General features: G+C 56.4%; 1 protein-coding gene across 24 annotated transcripts in view; it reads right to left on the bottom strand.

Annotated features, from left to right (window-relative positions):
- Nucleotides 1-16,623, bottom strand: part of PARD3 (par-3 family cell polarity regulator) — a 507,188-nt gene that overhangs the window by 333,163 nt on the left and 157,402 nt on the right. For all 24 annotated transcript variants that reach the window (XM_070056191.1, XM_070056180.1, XM_070056187.1 and 21 more), the window contains exon 3: nucleotides 4,879-5,059. In XM_070056191.1, coding sequence (XP_069912292.1) covers nucleotides 4,879-5,059 — 181 coding nt within the window. The remainder of the gene's footprint in view (nucleotides 1-4,878; nucleotides 5,060-16,623) is intronic.

Below are 16,623 nucleotides of genomic sequence, written 5' to 3'. Positions count from 1 at the left end.
CAAAAGGATAAATCTTTGAACCATTTCTAAGCTGTGTTAACGTTTTTTAAAGTGTCTAAAGACAAAAATACTAAAATGAAAATAGTAAATCATACAGTTGTTTCGCAAAAATCTTAGACTACACCACTTTCAGAAATCCACCCTCACTAGGGCACGAGCCACTTCCAAAGACGCCAACCTTCCCTCTGGTTTCGGGGGAGACACTGAAGAGTCAGGATCCCACAGACGGCCCTCACCTCAAATCCGAGAGGAGGTGTGACGCGCCCCGCACCACCCACCTCTCCTCTGCCAGAGGGGGCAGCTGTGACCCAGCCCCACCCAGCTCCCCTCTGCCAGAGGGGGCAGCTGTGATGCGCCCTGCACCACCCACCTCCCCTCTGCCAGAGGGGGCAGCTGTGACCCAGCCCCACCCACCTCCCCTCTGCCAGAGGGGGCAGCTGTGATGCGCCCCACACCACCCACCTCCCCTCTGCCAGAGGGGGCAGCTGTGATGCGCCCCACACCACCCACCTCCCCTCTGCCAGAGGGAGCAGGTGTGACCCAGCCCCACCCAGCTCCCCTCTACCAGAGGGAGCAGGTGTGACCCAGCCCCACCCAGCTCCCCTCTACCAGAGGGAGCAGGTGTGACCCAGCCCCACCCAGCTCCCCTCTACCAGAGGGAGCAGGTGTGACCCAGCCCCACCCAGCTCCCCTCTGCCAGAGGGGGCAGCTGAGACCCAAACCATCCACCTCTTCTCTATCACAGGGACAGGTGGGACCCAGCCCCACCCACCTCTCCTCTACCAGAGGGAGCAGCTGTGATGTGCCCTGCCCCCACCCACCTTTCCTCTACCAGAGGGGGCAGGTGTGATGCAGCCCCGCCCCCACCCACCTCTCCTCTACCACAAGGACAGGAGTGACCCAGCCCCCCTCACCTCTCCTCTACCACAGGGACAGGAGTGACCCAGCCCCCCTCACCTCTCCTCTACCACAGGGACAGGAGTGACCCAGCCCCCCTCACCTCTCCTCTACCACAGGGACAGGAGTGACCCAGCCCCCCTCACCTCTCCTCTACCACAGGGACAGGAGTGACCCAGCCCCCTCACCTCTCCTCTACCAGGGGGACAGGAGTGACCCAGCCCCCTCACCTCTCCTCTACCACGGGGACAGGAGTGACCCAGCCCCCTCACCTCACCTCTATCACAGGGACAGGAGTGACCCAGCCCCCTCACCTCAACTCTTTCACAGGGACAGGAGTGACCCAGCTCCCCTCACCTCACCTCTATCACAAGGATAGGTGCGTCACTTGGGCCATCTTCTACTACTTTCCTGGGCCATTGGCAGGGAGCTGGATGGGAAGTGGAGCACACAGGACTAGAACTAGCGCCCATAGGGGATGCCGGCACCGCAGGCGGTGCTGTAACAGGCTACACCACGGTGCCCGCCTCTTCTGCAATTTTTAAAGCTTCTTCTCACTTTGGGAGAACCAGAGGCAGCCACATCGTGCAGGCACCCTTCTCGCCGCACTCTCCGGGGCTTCCAATCAGAGCACTGCCTCCCCTTCCCGAGGGAGGCCGCTGGCGCCCTCCAGTGGCAAGGACGGAGTGAACCACCACGGTGGTCTCCAGGCATTTCCACGGCTTACACACAGAGCACGGGCTACGGCTGTGGCATTTGGAGCAACCGCATGCTGACAGACACAACAACCATATAGTATCCACAGAAAACTTTTTAAAAAGTTTAAACTCTCATAAATATTTTGCTGTTGTAGAGGGGTAAGAATTGACGGCCGTGAGAAAATATTCAAGGCTAAAATTATGTAAGCATTGGGTTAAAATCCTGGGCTGCGTAGAATGGATGAAATTTGAACTTTTAAAGCATTAAAGAGCAGTGTGTGTGTGTGTGTGTGTGTGTGTTCCCTTTCTTAAAAACTATCTTTAGGAAGGACCATTTTAAAGCCATGGCAACACAGAACACTGTGAAATCCATAGGTAAGAGACTTCTGAAGACGCGAGTTTGGATCCCTTTGAAGCAAATTCCAGATACATTAAGTCAAGCATGCGAGGTTCAGTATGTACTAATGACAATTTCTTTTTCAAACGCATTTATCACACCTAAAGAAGTAGGAATTCCTTATAATAATTCCTTATAATAAACACCTCATTAGTGTGCACCTCACCAATGAACACATAAGTGTCTTTCTAAAAAATATTTTACTTATTTGAAAGACAGAGATACAGAAACAAGGAGAGACAGAGAGGTCTTCCATCCACTGGTTCACTCCCCAAATGGCCTTAACAGCCAGAGCTGGGCCGATCCGAAGCCAAGAGCCAGGAGCTTCTTCCTGGTCTCCCACGCAGCTGCTGGGCCCCAAGCACTGGGGCCATCTTCCTCCGCTTTCCCAGGCACATAGCAGGGAGTTGGATTGGAAGAGGAGCAGCCAGGACTAGAACCAGCAACCACATGGGATGCCGATGCCACAGGCCAGGGCTTTAACCCACTGCACCACAGTGACATCCCACAGGTGTGATTTTTAAGCTTCATTATTACGAGGACGTCAACACAGTCACACCTTTGCTGGGGTGTTAGGTCTCCTAACAGTCTCATTAACCTGTGTCTCCCCTTGTGTTGGTTCCCGGGAGGTGCTGGGTCATCTGTGTGCCAGCTCGCCACACTGTGGCTTGCTGAGTGCATCGCCGTGGTGTGAACACGCTTCTCCACGCCACGCTCACAGCTCCCACCGGCTGGCGGCTGCACCCACACGTCTGCTTCTCTGTCCAGACCCCAGCACGGGAGGTGAGGGAGCACGCACGCTGCGCTGTCACGCGGTGCTGCTTCCGTCTTTATCCTTCCAGTGGCTGGACCGTCTCAGTCCACTCTGCACGGCTCTCACAGAGGCCCAGAGACTCAGGACGGCTCAGAAAGAGTGGGCACCGATGCTCTCATGGTTCTGGAGGGACAAGGTCCTGGGCCGGGACACCGGCAGTGAGTGGGGCCTCACTTAGTACTGCGTTCTTACGGGTGGAGGCCGTGGAGGAGGACAGCACGGACGCTGTGTCCACATGGGGCAGCAAAGCAGGAACAGGTATGCTCCATGCAGGTGGGTGGGAGACCCGCAACCTGCGATACCTTCACCCCTGGCCAACTCGAACAACGCCAGCGGCACCGTGGTGGGCAGCAGGCACCCCTCCTCCTCCTCTCCCTCCCCCTCCCCCTCCCCCTCCCCAACAACACTGGGGTTGGGGGTGGGGTGGCCACTGCTCAGGACGCCCATGTCCCACCCACACTGAAGTCGCTGCTCCTCCAATTCTGATCCGGCGCCCTGCTGGTGCACCTGGACGCAATGGGTGACGGCTGAGACCCTGACTCCTGGCCACCCATGTGGGAGACACGGATGGAGCTCCCCGCTCCGGCTGCTGTGGCCATCTGGGGTAGTGACCGGCACATGGAAAACCCCACTCCGTGTCTCCCTGTCTCTCTCTCACTCTGCAGTTCCCTTAAATAAATCAATCTTTATTTTAAAACAGGGAATAGATTCCTCTTAACACAAACACAGGCCACAGAACACTCACAAAGCTACAACCGCAGCATAACCCAAAGCGATGTACCTTCAATGAAAATGCTCTGAGATTCAGATGACCGACCTCACACACAGGCTCACCCCGAGCACGCAGCCACCAAATCCCTCACTCAAGGAGCGACCCCAGGGTCACCCCTGTACCTTGAGAAAACAAGCCTGAATGGACCACCAAGGAGGATTTTCAAGGTCGCATATCCCGGCAATAACCAAGGGGTGTGCGTGCTCAAATACCCCGAAGCTGCCGGCAAACACCGAGCTGCTCCCCAGAAACCGCTGGACAGCAGCTCTTCCGGTGCACGCCTCCTGCCGACAGGACCCCCCGAGGCATCCATCCGCCGCTCACACACCCCGTCCCCAGCGTCCCTTCCACATCTCCCACACGCAACGTGGGTGCCTCCTGTGATTTTGCGAAATCCACGTTGCTTCCCTCCCGGCCTCGTGTGCACCTTCAAGGGGCAGTGGGAGCAGACGGTTGTCAACATCTAGAAGCAACTCGCCCAAACGCTACAGACTGCCAACCACCGGCCCCAGACGCGGCAACCCAGACGTATGCCGGAAGAGCAAATCGGGCATTCAAACCCTCGTCTACCATGTTCTACAAACGACGTCACCATCCACCTGAGCCTGACGATCCACCCAAGAGGAGCGACAAATTTCTCACTTGAAAGACGGCGGGCTTTTCCAACAGTTAAACCTGAAAGGTAAGCCATCTTTGAATCCGCCCAGTGCCTCGAGGTGGGCCTTGTTCTGAACGCTCCCACAGCACCAACGCTCATCACTCCGGCTCCTCTGAGCGATCCTCCAAGGACGCTGACAGAAACCTGCACGAGGCGCCGTGCACGTGGGAAGGAAGCCTGGGTGCCGGCTGCCTCACGCTCCCCGGCTTCACCACCGCTTCACCAAGGGGGTTTTCTCCGAGTGGCTCGTCCCATCCCTGAACTCCTCCTCCCTGGCTCCTCAGCGTCCACACAATACAAAGACTGCAACCCCGTCAGACTGGAAGGGGTGCCGAGCCGTCGGCCGTGGCACGCAGACGGAACTCGTGGAATGGGGAAACCAGGTCTCTTAGCTCGAACCACTGCACTTGCTTACGGGTCGCGAGGCCATGGCGAGCTTACGGACTTGAAGCAAGCCCCATCTATCACAATCTCGAGAACGGCCTCCCTCTCTTGCAGGAGACACGTGCCCGGGGTTCCGAACTCCATCCCTTCTGATCACGACGGTAATGAATTCCACTCACAGGGCCAGGGAGGGGCGGCGCAGCCTGGCGCCCCGGAAATGAAGATGGAATGTGCAGAGGAGAAACCGCTTCCACTTACTTGTGCGCAGGACGGAGGGCGTGACCTCAATCTCGCTCGGGGCCTGGTAGGGCTGGAAGGCCGACGCGCCGCTGGGGCCCAGCTCGCCCCCAAACAGCTCCGGGCTCTGGGTACCCGTGGAGCTGGCGCTGGTGCCATCGCCTCCGTGGTGGGGATCCTGCTCGTCAAACACCGCCACCAGCTAGAAAGGAAGGCAGAGAAGGCGTCGGGTCACTAGGAAGCAGGAATGGGACGTTTCGGGAAGCAAACCCCATGCCGCGCAATCCCCTGGATTTCGCAGCCTCACTTTCACCGGTCTCAGAACCAAAATGGCGTTCGATCTCGCAGGACGCCAACACGCTCCTGACACGTGTGTGCACTGGGAGACGCACACTCAGGAAAGCGGGGACGTGAAGTCTGTCCGTGCCTCTGCTCACCTGCACACAAGGCACGGGCTTCCCAAAGGGGTGGGCCACTGAACTCCAGAAGTCACCCAGGGTGGCACGGTCACCTGTGACGGGACACTGGGCTACAGCAATCAACCAGGACAGCCGGCCATGTGGGGCCACCCGAGGGACCCAGACGGCACCCAGGTGAACCTCGTGATGCGGCAATGTCGATCACACGACACAGGGAGGGAGGCGGGGACCAAAGGTGGCAGCGCTGAAGGCTGTTCATGGCCCTGACCAGGAGTCCCCGCTGACCGTGACAACACCAGGGGTTAACACGGGGCACACGCAAACACTCTATATCCCAACTCTTCTTTAGTATACAACTATTTCCTGTTAAAAAATTCTTTCATGTTATAATGCATTAAAAAATACTGTAGAAATAAAAACCCACCCTGTTTCTTCTTACAATCAATACATGTTCCCAAAACATTAGTGCCAATACATCTGAAAGTCCCCAAAACTAAGCAAGCCATCAACCAACCTCAGCGTTACAGTGCAAAGACAACCCCAGCTTGTGCCCGGAACCCAAGCCTTCTGAGTAGCCGACAACGCTGTCAGTCAAATGGCACCAAGACGGACACACAGAGCGCGGGCAGTGTTGATGGCGACAACACTCATTTCAGAGACACTTTTGTCACTGTGAACAAAGCCTGCTTCCGAGACACCGGCCATCACTTGTGAAACAGCAGTGCAAACCAACACCAGGTCGAGCAGACGTGCTGATGAACAGGCCGGGGAACGCTGCTGGCGTCTGACAATGAGCTCATTCAGTAACGGGCAGGATTTACAGGGACACAGCCCTTTCCACACACAGGAAAACCGGCCTTGGTTCTCCCACAGCACAGCGCCAAGCCTCAAGACCAGGGACCAGCAAACTGTCCTGAGAGGGGCCGTAGCGTGAGGGCAGAGGGAGCTGTGAGCCCCAAGGTCTCTGTGGCCACCTCCCCGCCCCACTGCTGAAGGGCAGCACAGGAGGCGGCTGGGGTCTACGGGGACGGTCAGCCTGTCTGACCCACTGGGAGGGAGGCGAGCCAAGGCTCCAGTATGGAGAAACGTGGCGGCAGGAACGCCCGTGGCCCTGACGGGGTCGTCACACGCTGTATACAGGCGCTGAAGCATCCCGGGGTACCGCAGCAATGCACAACTGGCAATGTGCCAGTTAAAAACCTGACAACTAGGACAGAACAACCAAACAACAAAGGCAGGCGGTGAGGGAGCCTCCGCCCCGGGCGTACTTGGACAGCCACGCCCCAGACGGCCGGGCTGCTGGGCAGCTCACCAGCCACTGTATCAGAAGCCACGTCGAGGGGCCTGTGGAGCCCTGTGCGGTGAGAACAGCGGCTCCCAGCTCTGCTCACACGTCTCACGCCTCTCACCCACCAGGTGGGCAGAAGAGGCCGAGTGCTGACCTGAAGCGCCTCTGGGGAGCAGCCTTCTCTCAAGCCCCCTCCACACGCCGGAAACAATTTGAAAGCCACCCAGAATGCACCTTTCACCCCCACCCACACGATTACGCGTATTCTGAAATCCGGACGGCGCGAGGAACAAGTGTGTCTGAATCGCCGCGCAGAAGCACGGCTGGGGACTTGCAATATGCCAGCAACACACAATGCTGCCACTTCCTGTTGGACCAAAGCTGAAGCGCCAGGTGCAGCGCCAAGTAATCCCGTGTTAAATTGGGAAGGATGTGTAATTTTAGAAAATCCACTCTACAAGGACACACACAGTAACACGGGCCTTCACAGAAACATCACAGGATAAAAATCTCTCCTGCCCTTCAAAGCACAGAAAATATCTCCTGAAAGCGCGCAAGAAAAAAAATCAGGAAACGTGACTCAAATCCGAATTCCAACAGATGGAATCCCCGCGCGGCCCGTGAAGCGGATCGGAACTGAAAGTTCACTTTTTTTACTTCGGCGGTGGCTCACGCCCTCCTCCTCCATTCATCCAAGTCTCTGTGGGAACAGGCTGCCCGACGTGGACGGCGTCCATGAAAATGGGCTCTGAGCCCCGCAGGACAAGTCACGCAGACGCCCCAAGCCTCCGCTCCCACGGGGAAGCAGCTGTGCAAACGTCACACGGAAATGTTTGCACACCACGGTACGGCGGCTCCTTCGGTGGCAGGGAAGGGTGGGCGTGCAGGGAGCTGCGTTCAAGTCCAGCTCTGACCACACCCCCTGGGTAGCTCCTGGCAAACACAGCTAAGCCTCATTTTCCTGGACCAGAGAAAGAGGATGCTGACAGCAGTGGCAGAGTCGCACACGCGCATGCATGTGCCCCACACGCATGCACACACATGCACGTGTGTGAGTGCACATACCCAGGCATGCACACTTTTGCACATATTACACACATGTGCACGCGCACACACACACACACACCCCACAGTTGTCGGTGCCCACGTCCCCAGAACTGGGGGATATTCACTGCGATGACTAAAGGGACTCTGCGTGAGCCCCTGATGATGCAGCACCTAATCCTCCAGTGGGAGAACCCTCGCCGGCAGGCTGGGGCCAGAGAGAGAGGCAGGAAGACGCTGGAGGCTGTGACCCTGCACAACGCGGGAGTGGCATTGTGATGGAGCGGTTAAGCCACCCCCTGCAGCACCAACATCTCATAGGGTGCTGCTTGGATGCTGTCGGCTCCCTTCCCATCCCACCTCCCACTAATATGCCTAGGAGGCACAGAGGGTGGCCCCGGTGCCTGGACCTCCGCCACCCACGGGGAGACCTGGATTAAACCCCTGGCTCCCGGCTTCGGCCTGACCAGCCCTGGCCATTGCAGACATCTGGGGGCCTGAACCAGGGGATGGAAGATTGATCACATGTGCTCTCTCCCTCTCCAATTCTTTCAAATAAGGGAATCTTTAGGGGAAAAAAAGATGCAAAAAGGAAGCAGGAACCAAGCAGTGTGACCTGCATAGACTGGCACCAACCCAGGATGTCAGGGCTCGGCATACACGTGGGTCTCACCCTGGTGGGACCTGCACCAGACGAGGGCCTCAGAGCAGGACCATGAAGGCGTGGTTTATCTTAAAGGCTTATTTATGTATTTAAAGGCAGAATTAGAGAGGGAGAGAGATCTTCCATCTGCTGGTTCACTCCCCAAATGCACACAGCTGCCGAAGCTGGGCCAGGCTGAAGTCAGGAGTCAGGAGCTCCATCCAGGTCTCCCATGTGGGTGCAGGGACCGGAGCACTTGGGCCATCCTCTCTTGCTTCCCCAGGTGCATCAGCAGGGAGCTGGACCAGATGTGGAGCAGCCGGGACTCAAACCGGCGCCCATATGTGGTGTGGGCTTCCCGGGGGTGACTTGATCCACTGCACCACGATGTGAACCCCGAGGCGTGGTGCTTCAAGGCACCCGTCAGTACTGATCCGTGACAACAGCAACAGGAAGACAAGGCGGGGCGAGTGCAACGCTGGTGGCCTTGTGTGACAACCGAGGTGCCCGCTCACGGCTGCCACCACTGGGCACACAGGCACGGCCGGGGAAGCTGCGCAGCACAAGTGGTGAGCTCTGGCTCCACACAGCAGGACAAGGACAGGCACCTTGCTGGAGAAGCTTCTGTCTGAACCACACCTGCCCCTCAAGGTCGCTCCCCGCCCCCCCACAATCATTTTCAGTTACGGAGGAGAAAACCCAGGTGAGTAAAGCATCTGAAGGTGCCATCAGCTGCAGGCGACGGCACGGACCCTACCTCCTCAGAGCCTCCTGGATGCCCCCCAGTCAGGTGCACTGCCCCGGAGGGGGCCACACACAACACACAGGCACCTGCAGGAAGCTCCACCCACCTCCCCAAACCAACAGTTTTTTTTTTTTTTTTTTTTTTGACAGGCAGAGTGGACAGTGAGAGAGAGAGACAGAGAGAAAGGTCTTCCTTTGCCGTTGGTTCACCCTCCAATGGCCGCCGCGGCCAGTGTGCTGCGGCCAGCGCACCGCGCTGATCCAATCGCAGGAGCCAGGTACTTATCCTGGTCTCCCATGGGGTGCAGGGCCCAAGCACTTGGGCCATCCTCCACTGCACTCCCTGGCCACAGCAGAGAGCTGGCCTGGAAGAGGGGCAACCGGGACAGAATCCGGCGCCCCGACAGGGACTAGAACCCGGTGTGCCGGCGCCGCAGGCGGAGGATTAGCCTAGTGAGTCGCGGCGCCAGCTTCCAACAGTTTCTTACAGCACCACGTCCACCCTCCTGAATGTGTCCGAGAGCAAGATGATGGCAAACAATTTCACTGAGTCTTGATCAGAGAGCTTAAAGATCAGGCAGATTCTGGCTTCACCCAGGGCAACAGCAGGCAACTGAGGTTAAGTAGCACCTGCCACCTCGCTGGAGCGCACCCTATACGTCTGTCTCTCTTGCTTCCCTCATGTACAGGCTGAACACAGGCAGAGAAGACAGCCACTGTGAGACTCAACACTGGCCCCTGGGTACTCAGTACTAATACACGGAAAACTGCCCGACTACCAAGTCTACTGTCGGCCCCAGACACGGGCCAAGGCGAGTGGCGAAACACAGAAACCCAGAGTAAACGAATAGAGGCCGTGTCTGCGACACTCTCCCCAGCCAGGCAGCGAGCGAGGCCACTGTGGCTCGGGGGACTTCACCGGGGCCGGGCCCTGACGGGGCCTCCAGCACCAAGCTAGCCAGCAGGAGCACCGGTAGGCACAAAGAGCGTCGGAGCAGTGGCACGGAGCTTCCTGGGGCAGATCTGGCTTTCAGAGGAGAAACGCAACAAAAAAACAGCAGACTTCAGTCTGCGTAAGAACTAACAAGAAAGACGGGGTGGTGGGAGACCCAGGTCCGAGCGATCACTGCTCCAAGGAGTCATCGATGGAACTCTATAACCAGCTTTACATTTTCAGTCTGGGACTCTGTTTTTTTAAAGGTAAAGTGAGTATTTGGGCTCCAGATTTCTGCATTACCCATCGCTTCATTTCTTTTAAAGATGCATTTATTCATTTGAACTGTGGAGCAACAGTGGAGGCAAAGCCGAGGCAGAGAGAGAGCGAGCGAGCGAGCGAGCACGCGTGCTATCTCCCATCTACTGGCTCTCTCCCCATACGACTGCAAAAGCCAGGTCAGGGCCAGAAGCCAGAAGCGCCCCCCGGGTCTTCCACGTGAGCGGCAGGAGTCCAGATATGTGGGCCGTCTTCCGCGCTGCGGCTTTCCAAGGCCCATCAGCAGGGAGCTGGATGGGAAACGGGGCAGCTGGGACCTGCACAGGCGCGGCCTCACTGCCGCACCACATCGCCGGCCCCCTCTTTTCCTCTCTGTCCTTCACTGGTGCCTCCTACAAGGCTCGCCCGAGGCTGTTTACATAAAAGGAGCCGGCAGCAGCCCTACAGAGGAGAATGTTACTCTGATGGAGACGCCCGGCTCCCGCCCACAACACTTACGTTTCAGGGGTGGGCGGGCCACCCCCACCAGACTCATCACACCCTCCATTCAAGGGACATGTTCAATGGACAGCCACAAACCACACGAACACACGTGAAGGCTACGGCAGGTGGCCGGTCCCGTGGCAGGTGTGACATGGGCCCTCTGCTGCACTGACGCTGCCCGCCAGGACACAACCACTTCAGAGGCCACGAAAACCAGGGTAGCACAGCCACGAGAGCCACATAACTCAGAAATCAGCCAATCGGAGAGAGAGGGCCCCAACTGAGGAGGGGGCGCTCACGGCGGCTGTGCACGAACACACCCATCATGCCCTCAGAGGTCAATCGCAACAAGCAGACGTCAGGAGGCCAGAACCAGCTGGACGCACAGGAACAAGGACCCACACAACCAACGGCAATCACAAGACTGACCTCACCGCAGGAACAGGGAGACAACGCTAAAGCCTTCCCCGTGCTCTGAGCCTCACTTGCCCGGACGGATCCTTATATCTCACGTAAACAGAGGTGTGGTTCACGGCACGAGTGTGCAAAACATTCCTAGCACAGCGTGGGTGGACTGATGACACTTCCTCCCCACGAGCTTCGCCGATACAAACCAACCCACTGCAGCTGCAGCTCAGCTCGGCACTGAAACGCAGGCAGTGAGGTCTTGAGTAGATCCCGTCTGACGAGAACAGGAGAAGACCCAGAGCTTAGAAAGGACCCGAGGCTGCTCCTTACCCACAAGGCTCAGGGTGCAAAGATGTAGGGAGTCCCTGCCCTCAGCTGCGCCGGGGAACTTGACCTCCAACTCCAGCTCCCAGCCAGAGAGTCAAGAGGTGCTGTTTACCTGTGAACAGGTGCCCCCCCCCCAGCCCTGTGCTGACCGTCCGGCACCAGTGTGCATGCAACACTAGGTAAGGAGTGTGGGGGACAGAGTCCAGCATCATGGCATTTAAAATTTCAGTTATTAATTTGAAAGTCAGAGTTAGAGAGAGAGAGACAGAGATCTTCCAACCGCTGGTCCACTTTCCAAATGGCCGCAATGACCAGACTTGCTTGAGCCAGGCAGAAGCCAGGAGCCAAGAGTTCCCCCCAGGTCTCCCACACAGGTGCAGGGGCCCAAGCGCTTGGGGCATCTTCCACTGCTTTCCCAGGCGCATTAGCAGGGAGCTCTGTTGGAGGTGGAGCAGCTGGGACTCAAGGCAACACCCATATGGGATGCTGGCACTGCAGACGCAGGCGTAACCCACAGCCACCTCAACATCACGGCGTCTAAATCTGGGGCCAATTGGCTTCACAAACAATGCACGTTACACATACACAAACTCAGGAAAGGCTCTGACACTGAAAATCAACCCAGCAAGAGTGAAACCCTTCCAGAACAGACCATTTAGGCCGCCCCTGGGGACATGGGCATCCCGTATCAGTGTTTGCTCTAAGTCCCACCTCCACTCTCGATCCAGCTTCCCACTAACAGGCCTGGGAGGCAGCAGTGACTGCTCAGGCATGTGGGTCCCTACCACCCACAGGGAGACCTGGGTGGAGTCCTGACTGCTGGCTCCAGCCTGGCCCAGCCCCAGATTTTGTAGCCAAATTGAGAGAGAATGAGTAGAAAAAAATCTGTCACTCTGACATTCAAATTAATAAAGCATTAAAAAAAAAAAAAAAGTAACTCCTCCAATAAACGCCATAGTCCGTGCACCTGGGATCTAAGTTAGGGAGAAAAAAGTTGCGTAAATCAACTATCGTGTAGAAAGCACGGCTTCACACACTCAACAAATCCTGCCCGCTCCATGCAGCCAGCGAGACACAAATGTCTGGATGCAAGGACGATGGAGCCTGCCCGAAGCCACAGGTGCCCCCTGCAAGCCCTGGGCTGGAGTCTGAACCAGGGTCCCGGGAACAGTGCAGGCATCAGTCTGTCCTCATCAAGCCACACCTCTCACAGGATTCACACACCATGCCAGGCCAGCGCTGGGGGATGATGGTAAAGACCCTGCCTGTAAGGCCACCAGCCCATATGGGCACAGGTTCGAGTCCCAGCTACTCCACTTCCAATCCAGTGCCCTGCTAATGGCCTGGGAAAGCAGTGGAAGATGGTCCAAGTCCCTGAAGACCCAGAAGAAGCTCCTGGCTTCGGCCTGGCCCAGCCCTGGCTGTTGGGGAATGAACCAGTGGATGAAGGATCTCTCTCTATCTCTCTGTTTAAATAAATCTTTAAAAAGAGAAATTCACACACTATCCTAGAACCTTTCCCCAGTTCCACTGTTCAACATGGTTGGAAAAAAAATGATTCCTCACTAGAATCTCCTGCCCATCAAGGCTGGTGAATTAAATTATTTTTGGCAATCAGGAGTGGGAAATATTCCATCCTAAAATAGAACCTTCCTCACTTCCGAATTTTTCAAATTGTATTTAAAATTAAAAGCACCAAAAACGCCAAGGGCTTTCAACAGAGCACTTGGCTAGGGCGCCAGTCAAGCCACTAGAAGCAGGCAGCAGTCACAGAATCTCTAGACAGCACCCAAAGGCAGGGTCAGGTTAGCAAGCCCTGCCCTCAGCTCTGGCACTCACAGACAGAACAAGGCGCAGGTGTCCAGCTCAAAGAGCAAGCCCAGCTTCCCACTCTTACAGACAGAGCAGGCGCGAGGCTTCCTACATGCCTGGTGTCTGAAGCAGTGGGACTGTGAGCCCAAACCAGCCTCTTCCTTCCGCCCAAGGGCTCGGGTTAAAGTGACCGCAGGAGAACCTGCCGTGTCCACAGGGGGCTCATTCAGGGGTCGCTGGCCACAGCACCTCACAGCCTGACCCGGGCAGCGCCCCTGGAGGCACCATCAGATCATGAGATGTTCACCTGTGTTAAGGAAGCTCCTCTCCCAGCCCCTGAAGACGACAACGCAGAAGTGGGACTTGGGCTCAGCCCCGATTTGTTTGCGATTAATGCAGCTCTGTTCCTTCCAAGTTCTGAATGGAAGTCCCGGGTACAATGATGCTTAATGAAAGAGTCAGCATGCATTCTGACAGCCACAAGCCAATATTAGCAAAAGATCAAAGTTCAATGAATCTGTTTTGTAAAACAGAAGCCTCATGTTACATTACAAAATGACTTTCGGTTTCATTTGCATGCAAAAAGGAAGAGTGGGATTTTTAAATATGCACCCAGGGGCAAAGATGAAAAACTTCAAACATTTCTGACTTGTGTGTGTGTGTGTGTGTATTCATTCTTTCAATACCTTCTACAAAGGAGAGATAACAGGGTGTCCTTGACATTAGCCTAAATTATCTTCAGCAAGAAATACAATGCTGATAGAATTAGGCTCGTTTTCATCATCTGGCAGGTTTATTCAAAAAGTAACTCCATAATAAAATCTTTTATCAACTCTTCATTAGGATAACCTGTTTAGCCATGTTTTTTAAGACGTGAACGCAGAATAAATACCAACTGCGTGCCAATCCTTTCTTCGCCGTGTTCGGCAGGTAAGTGAATTACTTACCAGTTAACTATTTCTCCCAACCCACAAAGCACTTCAGTCCTGAGACCTAATGCAAACCTTTCCGAAGGTAAAGACCAGAGCCATCTAATGGACTTCCTGTGGAAACGTCCGCGCTACAGGGAGAAGGCATCCTGAGGACGCCCAAAGCCGGCACAGTGAGCTCAGGGCCGACGGGGGTCAGGAGAGCGCCTGACCTGGGTGAGCACCCGAGCTTCTCAGGTCCCCGAGCCTGCAAAGCTCCCCCCACCCCACCCTGCTTCAAATTGTGTATTTTCATGAAAGAGAGAGAGAGAGAGAAGAGGGGAGAGAGAGAGAGAGCTCTTTCAGCCCCTGGTTCTCTCCCCAAATGCCCACAACAGCCAAGGCTGGGCAAGGCTGAAGCGGGGAGCCAGGACATCTGCCCAGGTCTCCCACATGGATGGCAGGGATCCACGCACCTCAGCCATCATCTGCTGGCTCCCAGGTGCACACTGGACACACAGCTGGAAGTGAAATCCAAGGCATTTCACCAAATAGGGGCGTTCCAAGGGGCGACTTCACAGCTGTGCCAAATGCCAGCCCTGGGCAAGACAGCGGCAACTGGCAGAGGAGCCGCCCATGCCGTGTGACCCCAGGCAGTTCCCTCACACCCTGGGTCAGAACTGTGTAGGGATGCTGCGTGTGCCGTTTTATTTAACCATGACAAATCGCTCTGAATCGCCCTGCAAGCGACAAGTCCGCAGTGAACAGCTGTGGCTGTTACTGGAGAGGAGCTTTAAGAGACAGAGGTGAGGGAGAGGAGGACGAAAGGCGCTGGCTGTGAGGTGAGCCCACCTCTGGGAGCTGTCCTCAAACGCACCCCGACAGATGATGGGGGTGCGCAGACAGGAGGACAGGCGGGGGGACACGCGCAGCTCCCTAGCCCAGGAATGAAGAAGTCATCGGCAGTGCAAGGAAAGACAACTACACCAGAAATCATTAAAACGCAGAACTGAGACCTACAGAGTGGGACCCAGCAGGTGGCAGTGGGTGGATCCCAGACACCCAGGCTGGTGGCAAGGGCGGCCAGGCAGAGGGCAGCTCAACACCCCTGGGACAAGTGACAGTGCACTTGTCCCAGAATCTGTAGCAGAGGCGAGCTCAGGCCCAGGCCGTGTACCTGGTACCTGGGTGACATCGGCAGGCGGGGGCAGCTGCCGCTAGGGGTTCACCAAGGACTGGCTCTGAGAGGGGGGCAGGTGTGGGAACCAGGACCAGAACCTGGAGGCGGCTGGGTGCAGTTCAGTTTCCCTCCCCCTCCTCCAAGCCCACGTTCAAGGGAACCCGGGAAGAACTGAGGAGAGCATAGAAGGCACAGGGTTTTTAAGAAACTGGGAGGCGGACGGTCTCCTGGGGAAGCCCAGCAGTCACACTCAACCCCACCAGCAGTCACCAGAGCCCTTTCTCACTGGACAGGCGCTGTGCCGAAGCAGGTGAAGCCACCGCCTGAGACACCAGCATCCCATATGGGCGCTGGTTCGAGTTCTGGCTGCTCCACTTCCCACCCAGCTCCCTGCTAACGCACCTGGGAGGGCAGCAGAAGATGACCAAGTGCTTGGGCCCCTGCACCCACGTGGGAGACCCAGAAGAAGCTCCGGACTTCAGCCTGGCCCAGCCCTGACTGTTGAGATCATTTAGGGAGTGAGCCAAGAGATGGAAGATCTCTCTAACTCTTTAAGAAAACCCACATGGACTACAAGCAGAACACCCTTATGCCACAAGGACCACTGGCAAAAATAATCTTCCAACATTTTTAAATAACATGATACAATACAGGGCCGCCACCTGCAGTGCTAACATCCCACATGGGCTCCAGTTCAAGCCCCAGCTGCTTCACTTCCCATCCAGCTCTCTGCTATGGCCTGGGAAAGCAGTGGAAGATGGCCTGAGTGCTTGGGCCCCTGCACCCTCTTGGAAAACCAAAGAAGCACTGGCCCCAAAACACATTTCACACTTTAGGACCCCGGTCCTCAGTGAGGGCCACTGTGCCCAGGGCAGGTGGCCGATGTCTGGAGATGTATGTAACTGTCACAGGGTCAGTGGCAAGTTTGGAGGCCAGCACCTAAAGCCCTCCTCCACCCTGCCTGGTGGTCTCTCCCTAGAACACTCAGAACACACACACTCACACTCACACACGCAGGCACTGCCTGGAGTAGAGACAGCTAATACTGAAACAATAGCTTCTCAGGGGCACAGCTACCATTGGGCTACAAACTCTCCCTTCCTGATCATAAAAATCCTATCCTAATGCCTGGCTTCCAGTCCCCCTCTGCTCCCCATTCCAGCTTCCTAGTGGTGAGACCCTAGCAGAAACCAAGTGATGGCTCAAGTGCTTGGGCCGCTGCTGCTCCAGGCTCCTGGCTTTGGCCTGGCACAGCCTTGGCATTGCAGCCACTTAGGGGTGAAACGGTGAGTAGAAA

Source organism: Oryctolagus cuniculus, chromosome 13 (genome assembly GCF_964237555.1).
Source record: "Oryctolagus cuniculus chromosome 13, mOryCun1.1, whole genome shotgun sequence".
Lineage (NCBI taxonomy): Eukaryota > Metazoa > Chordata > Mammalia > Lagomorpha > Leporidae > Oryctolagus > Oryctolagus cuniculus.
The sequence above is the reverse complement of the archived record's forward strand: the minus strand, read 5'-3'. Positions and strand labels throughout refer to the sequence as shown.